This window comes from Pristis pectinata, chromosome 20, assembly GCF_009764475.1.
Source record: "Pristis pectinata isolate sPriPec2 chromosome 20, sPriPec2.1.pri, whole genome shotgun sequence".
NCBI lineage: Eukaryota > Metazoa > Chordata > Chondrichthyes > Rhinopristiformes > Pristidae > Pristis > Pristis pectinata.
Window position 1 is genome coordinate 26,500,586 of NC_067424.1, and position 19,255 is coordinate 26,519,840.

The 19,255-nt window shown below is 38.7% G+C and overlaps 1 protein-coding gene across 2 annotated transcripts in view; it reads left to right on the forward strand.

Moving 5' to 3' along the window:
- Nucleotides 1-19,255, forward strand: part of LOC127580820 (synaptotagmin-B) — a 441,147-nt gene that overhangs the window by 364,076 nt on the left and 57,816 nt on the right. For both annotated transcript variants that reach the window (XM_052034732.1, XM_052034733.1), the window contains exons 8-9: nt 4,333-4,500; nt 5,848-5,965. In XM_052034732.1, the coding sequence (XP_051890692.1) occupies nt 4,333-4,500; nt 5,848-5,965 (286 nt within the window). The remainder of the gene's footprint in view (nt 1-4,332; nt 4,501-5,847; nt 5,966-19,255) is intronic.

Genomic DNA, 19,255 nt, shown 5'->3' on the forward strand with positions numbered 1-19,255 from the left:
GTGAAATGCTTTTTCAAAAGACAAGTAAACCACATCCACTTCATCCATCATTCAATTATTTAATTCTGAACACTCGAGAGGCACAATCTGTTACTAATTTCAATTCCACAATAACCATTGCTTATGGAATCTAGGTGAATACTCATTACATACAACATAATGGTCTCATGCATTTTTCTCATGAGTGTTCTTGGTTAACTGACTTGCACTTCCATAGTTACTGTCTCTTCCTTTTCAGATGGCATTCGTCATCAAAATCATCCATTCTTCAGATTTAAATTACAATTTTAGATTTGGCGTATAGATAACTCCACCTCCATGCACCCCCAACTTAGTTTATTCTAAACAATAACACAATTGCTTCCAACCTTGTCTTGTGTTTCTACCCCAATACCCAGTACTCAATTGTTGTATTATTACTAATAATTTTATCTATGTAGTGTAAAATGGCTCTTGTTATTTAAGAAATTATTTCCACTGTATTGTCTTCTTCTGATACAGTCCCTCAGGATCGAGGATGACTTGCCTCCACTCCTATTCTGAGGTGGCTTAAGGGTCTTAGGTGGGTTCTGCAGACTCTGCTACAGGTGGGCCAGCTGGTGCTTGAGGGGATGGGTGAGTGGATGGTTTGGGATGTTGTGCATTTCCCTCCATGTGCTCCCACCATTGAGACTTGAGGCGCTAAGTACATTCCCAGATGCTTCATTTTAAACAATCACAGGTCGGGGATTCCCAGGAACTGGAAAGAAAGTTCCTTTTTTTTTAAAGGAGATTTTTGCAGGCATTCTTGAAGTATTTTCTCTGTCCTCTTAAAAATTCTGTGCTGTAATATAGCTTGGAGTAGTGAAGTCATTTTGAGGGTCTGGTGTTTGGGAAGCAGATGATGTGACCCACCCACTGGAACTGGTCAAGGGTGGTCAGAGCTTTAATGATGGAGATGTTATCCAGGGAGAGGATGCTGACATTGGGTTGCCTATCCTGCCAATTGATTATCGGATTTTGCAGAGAAAATCTGTGGTACTACTTTGGTGATTTAAGGTGTCAACTCTAAATTTTCATGACTCCAAAGCATGTAGGATAGCAAGGACCACTGCTACTCAGCTTGGTACAATGTATGTTGTCTTAGTCTTAAAAAAGTACAACACAGGAACAGGCCCTTAGGCCCAGAAACAGGCCCCTCGGCCCTAAGTTTTGGTCACCTTGGACTGTTTATTCTGTTCATTGATATAGTGTTGTGCCAGTCTTGTCTCACCAGATGACTATTGGCTCCAAGGAAAAAGGTTGTGGCTTTATCCATAATTTCAGAACTTAAATATATAATCTAGTTTGGTTTGAAACTTCAGTGTAAAATGGAGACAGTGTTGCACTGAGGGAACTGTCATCTTTAAGATGTAATATTAAGATGAAGTCCTGACCTCTCAAGTGGACAGCGTTTTTTGAAGAAGGAATTCTCCCAGCATTTGGGACAATTCTGTGAAATCCTGCCTGTAGATAAGCAGTTTATATAACTCCTTTAGCACATATCAGTCATGATTTGCACTACATGTCTTTACAAACTGAAAGGCATAATTGAGAATTCTTGCTCTACTGTCTGATGTTACTAAGCTTAGAAACCATGTACACTGCATGAAGCAGCAAGATATTTGTTGAAGCAGAGTTTTCCAATAATAAAGTGCACTGCCATTAGGAATTTGAGCAACTTTGTAGACAAAAATGTCTCATCCTAACTTGCACAGGATCCTTGTTCCTGAAAAATAAAAGGTAATCACTCGGCAAAACAATAAATGATTCCAACCTTGATTTTCTAAACAATCTTACATCAAACTCCCATTCATATTTAGCTTTAACCCTTTTCAATTCAATAATTTCATTAGTGTCCTCTCTGTCCACAGAAATCCAGAGTGACTGAGTATTAAAAAGTTTATTGAAATGAAAGACACAAATTTAACAAGTGGTCTATTGTCAAGCATTGAAAGGAATTAACATATTCAAAGATATTGAACTATATCTTACTCCTATTTATCAAAGTCAAAGTTATAATCATGTTATCCATTCACTTCTCCTCAGCTAAACTGAAGCATTTGAAAAATAGTGCCAAACTTCTTCATTTTGTCACTGGTGCTGTGTTTTATTCCTGTGGATGAAGATAAATCAGAAACACTGCCACCTGTAGGAGATTTCAACACATCAATATCACCAAAAGTCAAATTATTCAAAACATAGACATTGAGATAACTGATCAATGACGTATCTATAACATTTCACTAGTGACTATAAATGAATATTAATGTCACAGTTCCCACAGCCCTATTCACATCTATGGAAATTAAAATGATTAGGGAGAGTTTGAAAGAACTTGTGTTTTCAGCACACTTTGGTCAAACTGTTGATTGCAGTCTACTTGGCATAGCAACAATACAGAAAAGAACCTCCATTAGAGGAGGATATTTTCAATCTAATAGCTGCGGAAACGACAATAGTTTTTTCCACAGAAAATGTTGCACTGTATTAGTTAAGAAATTCATCATATATAACATGTACGTAGAAGGATTACTGGTTTTTATTTTACTTTCAGCATTACTTTTAGATAAGGGGGTCAAGTTTATCATAGATTGCCAAGGCTAAATGTGTGTGGTAGTATTGCCTGTGAGTCATACTCATCTCAACACAATTACTTCCATTGGCTTCACTGAGGTGAGTTGAGTATGACTGGTAGCCAATACTCAAGTGTGCATTTAGTGCTGCCTAAATTTTCCCTCCCTAAATTCCATTTCAGATTTTCTCTTCTCACCTTTTTACCCAAGGCAACAATCTTTGATGGGATGTTGCTCCAAAAGAGCCACTCTGCTTTGATTGTGAGCATTCAATATTGACAGGTGGGCTGAACATGGGACACACAGCAGCCCAGCAGAGACCATCAACATGAACACCTGCTACTCACACAGATATCGCTGGATGGCAATCAGGATTGATAATCCTGGTGAATGCTTTTTTCTCATCCTGAGTCCAAGGATGATGACGAAAGTGATATCACTCCCACTGTTAACCCCATTAAAAATGGTCAATTCAGTATAGGTGCGGGGCTGGATTTGAGGCCTTGTCTGACCTGCAGAGATCAAATTACATCACACAGTGGGATAACTATTCATTTATAAGGTTTCCATATAAAGCTTCAAACACTGGGAACACATAATGAGAATTCAGCTCATTTACAGGCCTATGATTTCCTGGCCATGAAAGTTAATGAGGCTTTCATTCAGATTCTTCATATATGTGCTCAGTGTGGCAAGTTCTGCAGTGGGAGTGCTAAAAATGAAGATTTATTCTACTATGTATCAAATTGTCTCGTGAATGATATATTTTTTTGACCTGTGATGTACCAATGCAACAGAGCTAGCCCCCAGGAACAGTGTGACAGTAATAGCTAGCTATAGATTATACCATACAAAACAATCCCATATACGCAGCTAAAATAATGGTACCTGAGTTCGCTCTGCATATTCAGTAAATAACCTTTTGCATTATGTCCTTCATTTATGGTGTTTGCTCAAATTATATTTTTTTCTGCTTGACAAAAACAAAAACACAGTTGCTACCCCTTGTCAAATGTCTAAGAAGGTGCAAATGTTTCCTGTGCAAAGTGAAGCATGTTGCTGAATCAGTGGCAAAAACGGTGGGAAAACTGGCCAGCATACTTAATGCCGGAAGGTATTTTCAATTGATGAATAAATGCTTTGTTAAGATTGTCAGATGAGTTCATAGCTGATGAGACACCAAGAAACAGGGATTCCCAAATATATTCAGTTAAAATGGAGATAAGCACCTCCAAGCTGGGTATGCAATCAATCATCTGTGGAAGGAAATGAGCTGTCGACGTTTCGGTTGAGACATCTGCAGTCCTGATGTAGGGTCTCAACTCGAAACGTCGACTATCCATTTCCCTCCATAGATGCTGCCTGACCTGTTTACTTCCTCTAGCAGCTCCTTTTTTTGCTCCATATTCCAGCATCTACAGTCTCTTGTGTCTCCATTTGTATACAATCATTAATGTTTTTAAATAATACTTTAAAAAGCACAGTGAAATATGCAAAGTGATTCTACAAATAACTCTGACTTTCAGAAAAGTTTCCAAATAACAATTCAGATGCAAAAATGTAACTGAAATTATACACTTGCAAATGAATCTCTGTAATTATTGGATTTCTGCCCCAGGGAAATTTGTTACAGGTACAAGAATCGTAATGTCAAGTGTAACAGAACCTGACAGCAAAAAACAAAGTAAATTTGCAGATTTTCTGCCCTTTTTAACTTTAAATGATGTTTTATACACAGGTTCCTTATCAAGAGTTGGGAGGAAAGACATTGGTGATGGCAGTTTATGACTTTGATCGATTCTCCAAACATGACTGCATTGGTCAAGTGACAGTCCTAATGACCAAAGTTGACCTTGGACAACAGCTTGAAGAATGGCGTGATCTAGAGAGTGCTGAGAAAGAAGAGGTAGGAGCTTTAGTGTATCAATACCAGTCCATCAATATCCAAGGAGAACTACTACGGAAAGAAGGTGGTGGGTGTCAGGCATGTGCTCCTTACAAATTCAGGGCATAAATTGCTTTCACCCAAACACTTTCAAAGGTTATGTTTAGAAAATTATGATGATGTAGGACAAAATCTCAAGCAAACTGAGAGAAGAAATTTAAGTTTTAAATTTGAGTAAATTTTCATTGAAGGTTATAACTTTATTATAAAGCTACTTACTATATGTTCAGTGGATTAACACTACCAAATTAATTTATCCAGGTCATTGTTAACTACAAGTACTTTTTGGGGCAGGTAAAGTAGATGTATGGCTGCTATCCCAGCAGAGAACCATCTTAACTCCTGATCTACATTTGAACATCTGATACTGGCACAGCCCCAAATTCTCCTTGTAAGATCTGGAAGAGAAGTCCTGCTTTCCAAAGCCAAAGAGACTTCATAGCAAGTTACCTTTTTAAACTTGCCTTGATATTTTCTTCCCACTCTACAACCCCCATTTCAAGTTTGCCCTCTCATGAATCTTCCAAATCCAGAAATTAAATTATGGCTGTCACCTCCCCTGAGTAAGGCTGACTTTATACCATGAATTGCTCCCCAGCATTGCCAGGCTCTTGACACACCAGCACTGGCATTGTTCATGCCCTTTTCAGGTGGGGGTCTATGTTACATTATTTAAAAATGGATTGGGAGTTTGTTGATATTCTAACCCCCAACTGCTTCATCTGATCTAAGATGTTCTTTTTCAGTGTTAAATTCATTTTCAGATCAAACTTTGCCCAAGGCACCACTCTTAAATATATCAAGGAGCATTTTTAATGATTTTTAAAATGTTTACATTTCAAAACACTGCCTGAGTGGAGCTGCCTCGGGTCACATTTTATCTTCAGCAAAATGGAAATAAGTTTGCATGAAAACTCAGGGAAAGTCAACACTTCTCAAAATGGTTGCAATTTTGTTTGCACAGTAATCTGATTGCATTCAAAGGCTTTTTTCTGCAAGGGGGTTTCACAAGAAAATGATCAGAATTGTTTTGTCTATTCGAGTAGGAATTACAATTTAATACCTTTGATACAAATTTTGATGTGAAATCACAGCCAAGGAAAGCCAGTTCCAAACATGCCTCAACATGGGACCTTTACAATTAAAAGAAGACTGCCTTGCTGTCCGTTGACTGTCCTCAAATCCAGGTCCCAGAAGAGAGCAGATGTTCTGCTGACCTAGTGCTCCATGTTAATTTTCTACGTTATCACTGCAAAGATGTGGACATTTTTTTGAAGCATTCTAAATGTCTTCATCATTTCCCTGCAGCCAGAGAAACTGGGAGACATTTGTACTTCATTGCGCTACGTTCCAACAGCAGGGAAACTCACAGTCTGCATTCTGGAGGCAAAGAATCTAAAGAAAATGGACGTGGGTGGACTCTCAGGTAAGTAAGACAACAGCTCATATGTAAGTGTCAGGATTTAAGAGAAGCATTAGAGCTAGCAGTAAGTGCACAGACATGTTGCAATATATCACCAGCTCTACATGAAGAGAAAATTGACTGCATATTATACAGTTTTTTCAACCAGTAGATCCCTCAGGAACTCTTCAGTTTTTATCCTTCAGCTTTCTGAAAACAATGATCAAAGTGTATTACCAGTTACAAGTAAGAAAATATCAGCGGGCAGCTGTTAAATTAAGAATTATGCTTTGGCTAAGGCTTGCTTATAGACTCAAAATGTTCGAAAGAAAACAATTTGTGGATGAACTTGTCAGTTGAAGTAAAATGAACTGTGTCATAAATAATTGGTTTCAATTTAAGTCTTATAAAGCCCCCTGAAAAACAAAAAAATCTCTTTATTCCCTTTATGAATATAATGAGAAATAAAGGAAAATACTCCTCATTTGTATTTCCTGGGGAACTCATGTTTTGTGCTTGGCATTTGTGGCAACAGTGCGTTTCTAAAATAAAAATGTTATTTAATTCACCTCAAGAAACTTCCAAATGTGTTGAAATCTGGTTAGAGATAAAACAATATTCAGTAATATTTCCATGCATGAATTTTAACTTCCTTACCCACAAAAACACTAAATGAACCTGAATTCAGTAGAACTAAAGATGACTGAGAAATTTGTTTTGTTTTTGAAAGGCAGAAAATCTATTTGTAGATTCATACTTTTTTCATAATCCTTCTTGATTATACTGAATGCATGGAGGCACCAAGGGAAGAGAAAAAAAATCTGTTAGTTTAGGTAGCAGAGAAGGTGGATCAGGGCAATGGATGAAACAAAGGGATCAGAGATATTCCCTTTGTTCCACCTTCTCTCCTACCTAAATTAACTTGTTTTCTTTCTTTCCCAGTTCTGATAGAGGGTCCTGGACCTAAAACACTAACTGTTTCTCTTTCCATGCTGCCTGACCTGCTGAGTATTTCCAGCAATTTTTGTTTTTATTACAGGGGATTCACATATTGATATCATTGTTCAAGAAAATATATTCAATCCTTAGCCTTATAAATAGAGGCAAGGATTATAAAGGCAAGTAAGTTATACCATGCCTTTAAAAAAAAATTGGTTAGGCTTCATCTAGAGTACTATCTATTCTGCCTTCCTGCTACCAAGATAAATGTTATTATCAAATAAGTACAGAACATTTTGTAGGTGGAGGTGGATCAGCTGATTTGGCATGGGGAGGAACACTAGAATTATACATTTAAGAAATACAAATCACACTGAGGACCAAGAAAGACAAGCCATGTCAGCTTAAACAGAGAAGTAGTGGTGGTGGGAGAGAATGGTAAGTGATGTTATTGTTGTGGTAGGACGTTATGTTGCAGTGGTACAAAAAGTTGGTGAGGCCACATTTGGAATATCATGTTCAGTTTTGGTCACCTTGCTATAGAAAAGATGTCATTAAGCTGGAAAGAGCATAGAAAAGGTTTTCAAGGATGTTGAGAGGACTCGAGGGACTGAGTTATAGAGAGAGGTTGAGCATACTAGGACTTTATTCATTGGAGCATAGGAGAATGAGGGGTATTCTTATACATATGTATAAAATCATGAGGGGCATAAATAGGGTGAATGCACAGAATCTTTTTCCCAGGGTTGGGGAATCAAGAACTAGAGGGCATAGGTTTAAGGTGAGAAGGGAGAGATTTAATAGGAATGGGAGCAACTTTTTCACCCAGAGGGTGGTCCATGTATGGAATGAGTTACCAGAGGAAGTGAGTGAGGCAGGTACATTAACAACAGTTAAAAGATACTTGTACAGGTACATGGGTAGGTAAGGTTTAGAGGGATATGGGCCACATGTGGGCAAATAGAATTAGCTTAGATGGGCATCTTGGTCAGCATGGACCAGTTGGGCTGAAGGGTCTGTTTCTGTGTTGTATGACTCTTTGACCCTATGACTCTATGACTGCAGCCTTGATAATTGATGAAATGGGAATGACTTGCCTCAAATAAGTGAAGGAATGGGCATTTATTTTTTTCCTGGCTACAATCAATAGTCACAGGAAAAATAGAGAAAAATAAAATGATTGTAATTTTACATCACAGGTTAAGGATGCTATTACACCATTAAAAAGGAATTTGAGGGTTCAAAGATGTAATCAATTTGGTTAAAAATAATGAATGATAAGGTTTTTATTTGTTAGCCACCAAGTAATGGGAAGGAGATGAAAGGACCGAATTTACAGGCAATTTAGCAGTGATAATGTTGGAGTTTTATATACAGTAGAAACATATTCATATAAAGGAGAGTAGGAACTGCAGGCAAGGGACTGTTCAGGACCAGATCCCTTCCAAACTAAAGAGGAAGGAAAGAGTGCTGAGTATATAGTGCTGCAGAATCAAAAAGGGAGCATTTGGGAAACATTGATCATAGTGTCATTAGGTTAAAAGTTTTTTTGAAAAAGGACTTGAACTAATCAGGTGTGAAAATATTCATCTGGCTGGAGGAAAATAAATTTCTGTGAGTTGGTAATAGATTTAGTCTAGAGACAATACAAAGAAAAGTCAGTAAACTAAAGGGTAACTGAGTATTAGACACATTCAGCAAGTTTAGGTACACCCTAGACAAAATCCCACAAGGGAAAAAGGAAGGCTATTCAATACAGGAAATGCTGGTTGATGGAAGATATTGAGACATAAATGAAACAAGTAAGGTAAGGTTATCATGAATGTTGAGTTCATAATTTTGTCAAAGACCAAGCTGAATACAATAAGGATAGTAAACGAGGATATATATGAACAGATAAGTAGCTAACATAAAAGGAATGGAGCAGCCAATGAGGCAGACAGCAAGAGATTTCAGGAGTACATAGGCAGGTTGGAGAAAAGGACAGACATCAAGCCAGTAAAACTTATCACAGTAAAGTATAAAGCAATTCATTTTGCTACTCAGAATAAGGAGAGCCAATATAACTTAATTGGCACAATTATAAAGAATTGAAGGAACAGGGAGACCTGCATGCGGATATATTGAAATGTTTGGAGACAGAATGCAAAGGGATTTATGTAGGTGACAAGCAAGCTCAGAAAGGTATTAAAATACATATTACATCTTTGACTTCATAGTGAGATATAGAGAGCAAAAAGAAGGTTGTTTTGCCAAGGCTTTATAAAATATTGATTAGGCCACAATTGGATTATGGGCTGCATTCTATGCACTGCATTTTAGGTTGCATGTCAATATTTTGGAATGTTTACAGAAGCTAGTTACTAGATGAAATGATTCAGTTCTGTAGAAAGACTAGAAAATCCAGAGTCGTCCTTCTCAGAGCAGAGAGGTTAAGGATTTTGATAGCACTTTTCAAAACCTTGAAAAATATTGATAATTAAGGAGGAATTGTTTAAGGTTGCAGAAGCCTCAAATGCCAGCTGAAAGGGCAATGGAAGTCAATTCACTGCAAACTTTCAAAAGTGAATTAAATAAAACTTGGAAAGAAAGAAGTGCTGCATTCTGAGGAAAGTACAGGGAATTGGGATTAATTGGATAGCTCTTTCAAATGCTAGTTCAGATTCAACTAACTGAATAGCCTCCATCTGTGCCATGTCAAACCGTGCATCTTCCTTAAGTCTTAGGAATGCGTTTTTCTTCAGATTATTTGAAAGCTTTGCAATCTTTTTAGATTGGTAATTGTGATGGCAATGGCAAATAATGGCTATTGGAGATACCTAAGTTACTAACGTGTCCTTTGCATCATCGGGAAATCTGCTGTGAGTTTGTGGGTTGAATTTCAAAAACTTACCCGATAATGTCTCAGTCCATTGTAACCACTGGAGGTTCCAATCTGAACAGACTGTATTTCAGAGCTGGATGAATGCTAGTTTAACCTCCTTTGGTCACAAGTTTCATAGCGATTGTAACAACAATATTGTAGTACAATGACAGATATATCTGAAGATTCCTTTTCTTCTATGTGGATATTTGGATAAAGGAATGCTTTAAAGTTAACCCACTGAGGTCTATATCAGGTCAGGTGTGTAACTTTTTTTAAAGAGCTTTCATATTGAGTGTATAGATCTACACAAGACTTATTTGCAGAACTAATGTTTGACTTTCTCTCTGAGCATTGGGATAAGTGTTATCATCTCTCAGGACACCCTGAACAAATAAACCTATCCTTGTTCCTGTTTGCCAATCATTCTTTCCTGAGAGAGTGGATGACATGGTTCCCTTGACTCTGTGAAAGATCAGGCAGGTAGCTGAAGTGAAATGCCAAGGTTTGGATGGTCTCCTTAGGGGAATTGTTGATACCTGCTGACACTTGTTGAAAAATTGATTCAATATATTCTGACAATACATTTCTCTACTCTCTGGTGTTACTATGCCAAGCAACATTTGATGTACAATTGTTGTGTTTTGGCTAGGTCATGTGCTTTGTCTCAATATTATCTTTTGTCACTTCTTTAGGCAGTCCCTCAGGGTCAAGTGAAGATCAAAAAAACTGCAGACACTGTAAATCTGAAATAACGACAAAAAATGCCGGCAACACTCAGATTGAGCAGCATCAGCCTCAGATGCTGCCTGACCTCATGAGTGTTTCCAGCATTTTCTGCTTTTCCTTTGTAGTCAATGATGACTTGATTCCAGTCCACTTCTGTGGGTTCTGAGGTGACCCATGAGGCCAACGTTGGACCCACAGGCTTTGCTACAGGTGGGGTAGGAAGGGTTTAGTGGCATGAGTGGTTGGGTCCATTGGGAGGAGGTTCATTTTACCCACTGTTTATACTGGGCTTCTGTGTGCTCCTGGTGATTAGACCCAAGGTTTACAATGTCATCACAAATATTGCTTCTCCATTCTAAATTATCATAAGTTAGAACATAGAACAGTACAGCATGGAACAGGCCCTTCGGCCCACAATGTTGTGCCAACATAGCTATGCCCTCCTACCTACAGAATGCCCATATCCCTCTATTTTTCTCTCATTCATGTGCCCATCCAAGCCCGTCTTAAAAGCCCATAATGAATTTGCCTCCACTACCCTATTAGGCAATGCATTCCAGGCATCCACCACTCTTTCAGTAAAAAACGTACTCCTCACGTCTGTTCTGAATCTACCCCCTCTCACCTTAAATGCATGCCTAGTTGGTGGGGATGTTAACTTTTTCAACAAAGTTTTGACATAATCCTCAATTATCTGCCTAGTAATCTCTTGCCAGCATGGAGCTTAGAGTAGATATTTTAAGAAATTCGTGTTGGGGATGTAAATGAAATGGCCTGCTCATCAGTGCTGGCTGAGTGTATTTGGTCACCTGATGCTGAGGATTTTACCCTGGGAGAGGTCACTGAGAGAGGTCTGCATTTCTTGCCAGTGGACTTGACTCCACCAGTGTTTTGAGATGCTTGTTGTAGCTAGTTCATACCTCAGAAGCATACGAAAGGGCAACATCACTACCGCCCAGTAGACAATGAGCTTTTCTGCCAAGTCTTGATCCCAAACAGCCAAAGTCTGTGCTAGTGCTTTAAAGGCAATGATGAATTTCCTGATGGATATTTGGCTTTGTTGAGAGGTGCCTCTCTGGATATAGGAAGCAGTTTAAGTCATCTTCAGTCCCAGGGGATTGCCTAGGAAGAGGATGGAAATGAAGAAGATGGAAAGTGGTCTGTCTTTTTCAGGTCTTGCAATGGACCTTTACTGTTGGATTGATTTGTTTTCTAGATGTTGAGTGTAAGTAAGGCTCATTTTCTTATATAGTTCAGTGAATATGTCAACAATGATTTGCATTTGCGGCGACATCTGTATACTGCTGCTCAAAGACGGAGATTAGGGTGACCTTGTTTCTGGAGTGGATGTGAAGTAGTTTCCTGTTCATCCTCTAGATGAGTTCCACTCCAGCAGGAAACTTGTTGGAGGTGTGATATAGAATTAAGTAGTTATGATTACAGGACCTTGAATGGCCCCTTTTCCAGACATTAAGCATGAGGATGTGAATTTGTGACCAAAGTTCCACTCTGCCAAAGTTTAGAACTTCAGCAGCGACATTATCTACTCACGGGGCCTTGTTGTTTCTCGTTTGAATCATGGCCTTTTCAACTCCTTGTCAGTCTGAATTGGCAGCAAGATTGTTATGGGATGAATTCAAAGAAACGTGTCAAGGACAAAGTCATGGTTGAGTCAAAGTTCTTCTTCTAGCAGCTGCTGATTGCTTCTTGCTCCATGAGATACGTTTGCCTCCATTCTTAGTTCTGAGTGGGGGGGCCAAATGCTGAGGCCACTCTGACCCCTGAACATTCTCAACAACCTGCAGAATTTGCAAGGGTATGAAAAACAAATAAACATTTCATTTGCAAACTGCAGATCTGAGTTACACATTTCTGACCTGATATTAAAAATTGATATTTTCATTTAAATTGATATTGTGGACATAGAAGACCTTGTTGTATTTTAGTAGTGTATGTTACAAAGAATGTAAAGCACAGCAATATTGATAGGGAGGATTTAGATAGGGATCATTTTTGAGTCCATAACCAGTGACGAACTGCTAGCTGATTGGGAGGCCCATGATACTGCTCCAGGCTTCATTAGTTTTAGGTTCACACCTCCTACCAGCAGCTCACACATTTTACTACGAACAATCCTGGGTTGTCCACCTTACTGACAGCAACCTGAAGATTTCCCAAAGATGGAATGTGCCCCGTGCAGTAGTGATGGGGTAAGGGTAATCATCAGAATATTGGGTGTCTCTGGGGGTTTTTCATGGCTTCACAGAAACATTTTGCTTCAATTACATTTTTTTTAAATAGGTTTTGTTGATAAGTCTGTTCTGCTCATTCAAGAATACCAAACAGAACTGCCTCAGCTGAATGAATTTCAGCTCTGGGTCCTAAAACAAGCATTCTACCACCTCATTTGCACATGTGATGGGTCTATTGCATGTTTTGGATGCTTAAATTTTCACCTCTGCTGATATGGCTGCACCAGTGCCACAGTGCAAATTGACTGTAGGGGGTTACATCAAATTAAAGTACCTCCTCCCATTTTCCATCCCATCGCATGGACAAATTTCTATCCATTCATTCCAGGCAATAAACCTATGCAATGCTTAGTTAAATCTTCTAAACTGAATTCTCATTGCAGCCCAGGTACAAAACAGACAGTAACAGATTGATGGACCTTCTCAACACAGCCCCTAGTATTTGCTTAGATTGACTCCAATGTAAACCAAAGTCAGGGCAGTGTTTAATGAGTGGCAATGAAAAATGAAAACAGACGCTTCTCTTTCTGGAAGTTGGAGATCCTATGGATGGCAGTTAGATTCATTTGCTTCACAGAACTCTGCAGGAGTTACTGTAGAAATACTTGGTAAGGAATTATCAATACATCAAAGAGAACAGCGCTATGCTTTCAAATTCAAATGGTGCTTTATAATGTATGATGCATAGTGAGCAGCATTAAAGGACTGATGAACAAAAGGATATGCATTGGAAATTCAATCGACCCATGTACTGAATATGGAATGTGATCTAAAGTGTGACTCAGCTGCCTCATGTTCCCTGCATGAAGCCACACTCGACGAAGGTAAAGATTAATTTACAACAACGGGATAATAACCAAAGGCCCAAAACTGATTGTATTTGAGTGATTGAGGTGGGCTGTTTCTCACTGCAGAGACAGCTTGCCCCCACAGGGACGTCACTTTTCTTCAGCTGCCTAGATAGGGGTGGGGGTGATTATTTTCCTATGGATTCATTCAGAGGAGGCACATGTATGCCACCTACCTCCACAAGAAACTGTCTCTTAGAAAATAATATTTACATACGCACCTCTGGCTGGCAAGCCATTGAAGAACCCTAAGCAGCACATGCAGATGCTGACTTGCTCGTCACTAACCCAAAGCATCCTTGAACAGGTGTTGGGCCAATAATTAATGTAGTCAAGAGGTTTAACACCTTTCTCAGGCATCAATCCAGGAAAGCTAAAAAAACAAGTCCTATGAATTTTGCAGTGGAACTAATGACTGCGCAGATTGGGCACAGGCCATTGCATTACAAATTGGTATCTGTTGAGCCCATTTTATGCCTGAAAAACAAGTGTAATGCATACCAATTTCCAAATCAAAAGGCATGTGGGTCAGAAAATTGGCAAGTACCATATTATAGCACTAAATGCAGGCAGTGGGTGATTGAATTAACTTTAAAATAGCATCAATAGAACTGTGAAAAACAATCATTGTTCTAACACATTGAATAACCACAAATTGATAGTACAAGGCTTCTGCCTCGGATTCCGATCTTTTCATAATAGGACAGATTCTTCAGGTTGCCACTTTATAACAAAGCAGTCATATACATGAAACCAACTCTCATGGTATCCTTCACTGGTTTGGTTGTTTGCTGTGATTGAACCATTCAGGAAGTCCCTTTTAAAAAAAGATTATATTGAGATTGGAATTATACACGGGTAATTAATCTCTTTGCCTTGCTTTGTGTTAAATTAGTAAATTGGTTTATTATTGTCACGTGCACCGAGGTACAGTGAGAAATTTTGTTTTGCGTGCCATCCATACAGATCATTTCATCAATCAGTACATTGAGGAAGCACAAGAGAAAAGCAATAATGGAATGCAGAATACAGTGTTAGAGTTACAGAGAAATTGCAGAATTCTTGGAGTCTTAAAATTTAGATTTACAAGAGTAGAATGATTATAAATAACGAATAGATCTGCAGAGAGCAGCTTGCAATGAGTCGTCACAGTCTGGCAACATCTTGCTTCATTTTTCTAGTTTTATCTGGCTGTGTGTGCACCCCTTCCAATAGTCCACATAGGTATCCTTCAATTCTTTTATTAAGTTGTATGTCATTTGCAAGTTTGAAATTTTATCCTCTTTAAGTCCAGTTTGTATCAAATAGTGAGTGTTCCTTTCACCAAACCCTGGGGAGACACATTTTCCTCCAATCTGAAAAATTAATGAATTCACCACTACTCTCTACTTTCCAACTAATCCAAGTTTTCCTTTGTAGCTAATAAGCAGAACAGTCAAATGGCCTCATTCTATCTCATAAGGAGGTATGAAAATTGAATTTTATTCAATTAAATTTGGATCCCATAAATATTGTTAATTGTAATCTTATTCTCAGATCGAATTGATTATTCAGATTAATTAACATTTTCTTTCCCCTTCATCTTTTTCCCACTCCCTCCATGTTTCTGTTGCTTTCTATTTATCACATTCAGCTTCAGCCCACCTTTCTCTAATCTACACCTTGCAACACACATTAATCATAACTGATCAGTTGATTGGCAGCCACAATAATTGATACATAGTCAGTTGCAGGTAGTTGTCAGTTAACGGCTGTTTTTGTATTCCTTTAATTTTGCTTCATAATGTTCATTATATAAATGTATTCCATGCTCTATCTTTAAAAATGCTGCACTGAAACATTAATGCCCCAGGAAGGGCTCCACTAATTTTAAGTTGCTCAGGTAATGTTTCTACATCACTTGCAAAACCATGTTGTACAACCACTGTTCTCAAATCCATACTTTGTACATAATGAATCAAAATCAATATTTTGAAAAAAAAGTTTGATCATACTTTTGACACAGCTTCATAATATGTTCATTACATTTTACAAATCATAATATATGTTGTTACTTATTGAATAAAATCCAAACTCCAGTATCCCCTGGGCAAGAAAGTAAATTCTAATCCAAACCGCTGCCCCATCCATCCAATGTTGTACTGAGGAAGTACTGCACTGGCAACATTTCTGTCACTTAGACTGGACATTCAAGTTAGATCCTCTCTGTGCCCTTGGGTGGATATAAAATATTCCCTTTCAACAAAGAAATGGGAAGTTATTCCAGGTGTTCTGCCCAAAATTCGTTCCTCAACTAGCATCACTGGTTATTATCACATACCTGTTTATGGGAGCTTGCTGTTCTCATTATGCTGGTGTGTTTTCGACATTATATAAGTGACTGCCTTTGAAAAGATCTTCATTGGTTGTCATGCTTTCCTGAATGGGATACGAAAGGCCCTATACCTTTCACACTTTGGCAGGAGAGGAAGGGTGAACCATTTTCATATTTTCTCAGATACACAAAACTCTCCACAATTGAGTAAATTTAGAAAATTAACAAATGAGTCAAAAGAAAAGTTTTCTCATCCAAAAAGCTGCCTCTGTTGCTTAAATTAAATGCATCAGAAGCTATGAACTCCACAAGGATCACTGCAAGCCAAATCCTGTTTAGAATTCTGAAGCAAATTGCACCTCTGGCTAAACAAAAACAACGAAGTGTTGTTTCTCTGTGATGCCGGGAATTAAACTTTCCCAGTCAGGCATTGAGGAAGTTGATTCTACTAGTACGAAAATTAGTCTGAAAATAATTTTTGTACTACAAATGGCAAATGATATTGGACAGACTACAACAACCCACTCCATGGGGAGTTAAGCACTCAACGGAAGAAGTATCACAGTGGTGTCAAAAAGAGAGTATGTACTGAACAGCTTTATAATCACTCCCCTTGAAACCATGATTACCCATCTATATCCTTCTTTGCTTCCATCCAAAAGGAGCGAGGAAAGGAAGCAATGAGGGCTCCAACCAGTCCCTTGTCTGTCCCAGAATTTCTTCCAATCAGACTCTCTTCCCCACCTTTGGGGAAGGTGGGATAGGCTTGGCTCTCTGGATTACTCTTGCCAATCACTACATAGTGAAAGGTGGCTATGGCAAAATAGTCCAAGAAGACTCCTCCTTTCTCTGTGGCCCTTGTCGCTGCTGTTGCCGACAATGGAGAGTTGCTTTTCACCTTCAGTGTTCTTCTGTTTTTAAATGGCTCTCCCTTGTTCTTGCAATGCTGGAACTACAACACCATGAGATTTCCCTCTTCAGTTATGGGACAACAGATCCTGCCGCAAGCTCCCTTAAGTAGCCAATAACCCTGATTAGGAAAATGGATTGGAGCTGCAGAGAATAGAAAAAGTGGCGAAAGTCCCAATCTCCTGCTAACTCCCCCTGCTGGTGGGAACATCTGTCTTTTTAATGTCATGCACACTTCCTATTGACTTTCTATGAAACCATTTATACAACTCACATGAATTTATTATACATTCACTTATATAGCTCTAAGATTTCTTGAAGCTACAGAAGGCACTTATATAATTGTAGGTTCAATACTTTTCTTTGCCATGATTCCTTTTAATCTAAACCTCTAAAATTGAGTACAATGTTCACTTATACAATGTGACCAGCCTTTCAAGTGCTGGCATTCATTTTTATTATATTTTCAATGCAACATCAGAAGACACATTCTCTTTGGCACCATCTATTCTTCCTTCCCTTACAACACAACATATTCTGGAACTTCCAATGAACCCCATAAGGATCACTACAACCCAAATCCTGTTCAGAATTCTGAAGCAGATTGCACCTCTGGCTAAAAAGTATAATATCCCTTCACTCTGTCTACAATTTCCATTACTTCACAGTTATAGTGTAAACTACCAATAACAACATCCAACGTTAACTGCATTCCTCCCCTACCTATCAATGGTGACATTACAACAGGTAGTTACCATTATAAATGCTCCATAAGTATTTGTAGTATAAATATAAACATAAGCACAAAGTATCCGATTTTAAATTGAAGTATGTCTGTATATCCTGGACCAGTTATGTTCTTTGCCAGTTTTGCCTAAAATATCCCAATGTTCAGTGCCACAGGTATATGTCAGAGTATTGCTCTAAATAAAAGCTGGTGCTGTAGGAGGTAACATTGCATGGTTAAAAGATTCACTGCCTAACAGGAAGCAGAGACTGGGCATTAATGTGCCATTTTATGATTAGCAACATGTAACAAGTGGTGTGTCACAGGATTGGTGCTGGAGCCTCAATTTTTTTTACAGTTTATATAAATTATTTGGATGAAGGCATCAAAGCATGGTTATTTAACTTGCTGCCAGAAATAGTTAGGAAAATAAGCTGTGAAGAGGGCATAAGGAGGCTACAAAGATATAGAGTTATAGAGAGTTATACAGCACAGAGATAGGTTCTTTGGCCCAACTGGTCCATGCCAATTAAGGTACCCCATTCAAGCCAGTCCCATTTACCAGCATTTGGCCCATAACCTTCTAAACCTTTCCAATCCAGGTACCTGTCCAACTGCCTTTTAAAAGTTGTTATTGTACCTGACTCAACCACTTCCTCTGGCAGCTCATTCTACATAGATACCATCCTTTGTGTGAAAAAGTTGTTCCTTAAATTTCTATTAAATCTTTCTCTTCTCACCTAAACCTATGTCCTCTTGTTCTTGATTCTCCAATCCTGGGAAAAAGACTGAGTGCATTCACCCTTTCTATGTCTGTCATGATTTTATACACCTCTATAAGATCACCTCTCAGTCTCCTGCGCTCCAAGGAATAAAGTCCTAGCTTGTCCAACCTCTCCCTATAACTTAGTCCTTCAAGTCCCAGTAACATCTCTGTAAATCTTTTCTGCACTCTTTCCAGTTTAATAACATCTTATCTACAGCAGGGTGACCAAAATGGAACACAATATTCCAAGTGCAGCCTCGCCTGCATCCTGTACAACTGCACCATGCCCTCCCAACTTTTATACTCAATGCCCTGACTAGTGAAGGCCAGCATGCCAAAAGCCATCTTCACCACCCTGTCTACCTGTAACTCCACTTACAGGGAACCATGTCCTTATACTCCTAGGTCCCTCTGTTCTACAACACTACCCAGTGCCCTGGCATTCACTGTGAAAGTCCTATCTGGATTTGACTTTCCAAAATGCAATACTATTAAATCTTATCCAAATTAAACTCCATTTGCCATTCCTCAGCCAACTTACTCAGCTGATCAAGATCTCCCTGTAATTTTTGATAACCTTCTTCATTGTCCACTATACCACCTATTTTAGTGCCATCTGCAAACTTACTAACCATGCCTTGTACATTCCTATCCAAATCATTGATATAAATAACAAACAACAATGGGCCCAGCACTGACCCCTGAGGCACACCACTAGTCATGGGCCTCCAGTCCGAGTGCCATGATGTAGGTTGATTAAGCGAGGGAGCGAAGAACTGTCAAATGGAGTATAATGTGAGATAATGTGAAATTGTTCATATTGGCAGAAAAAAATAAAAAATAAACATGTTATCTAAATGGTAAGAAATTGCACAGCTCTGAGGTGCAGAGGGATTAGGGTATCCTGGTACATGATTCACAACTATGCAGGTACTTCGAGTAGTTAGGAAGGCTGACAGAACATCAG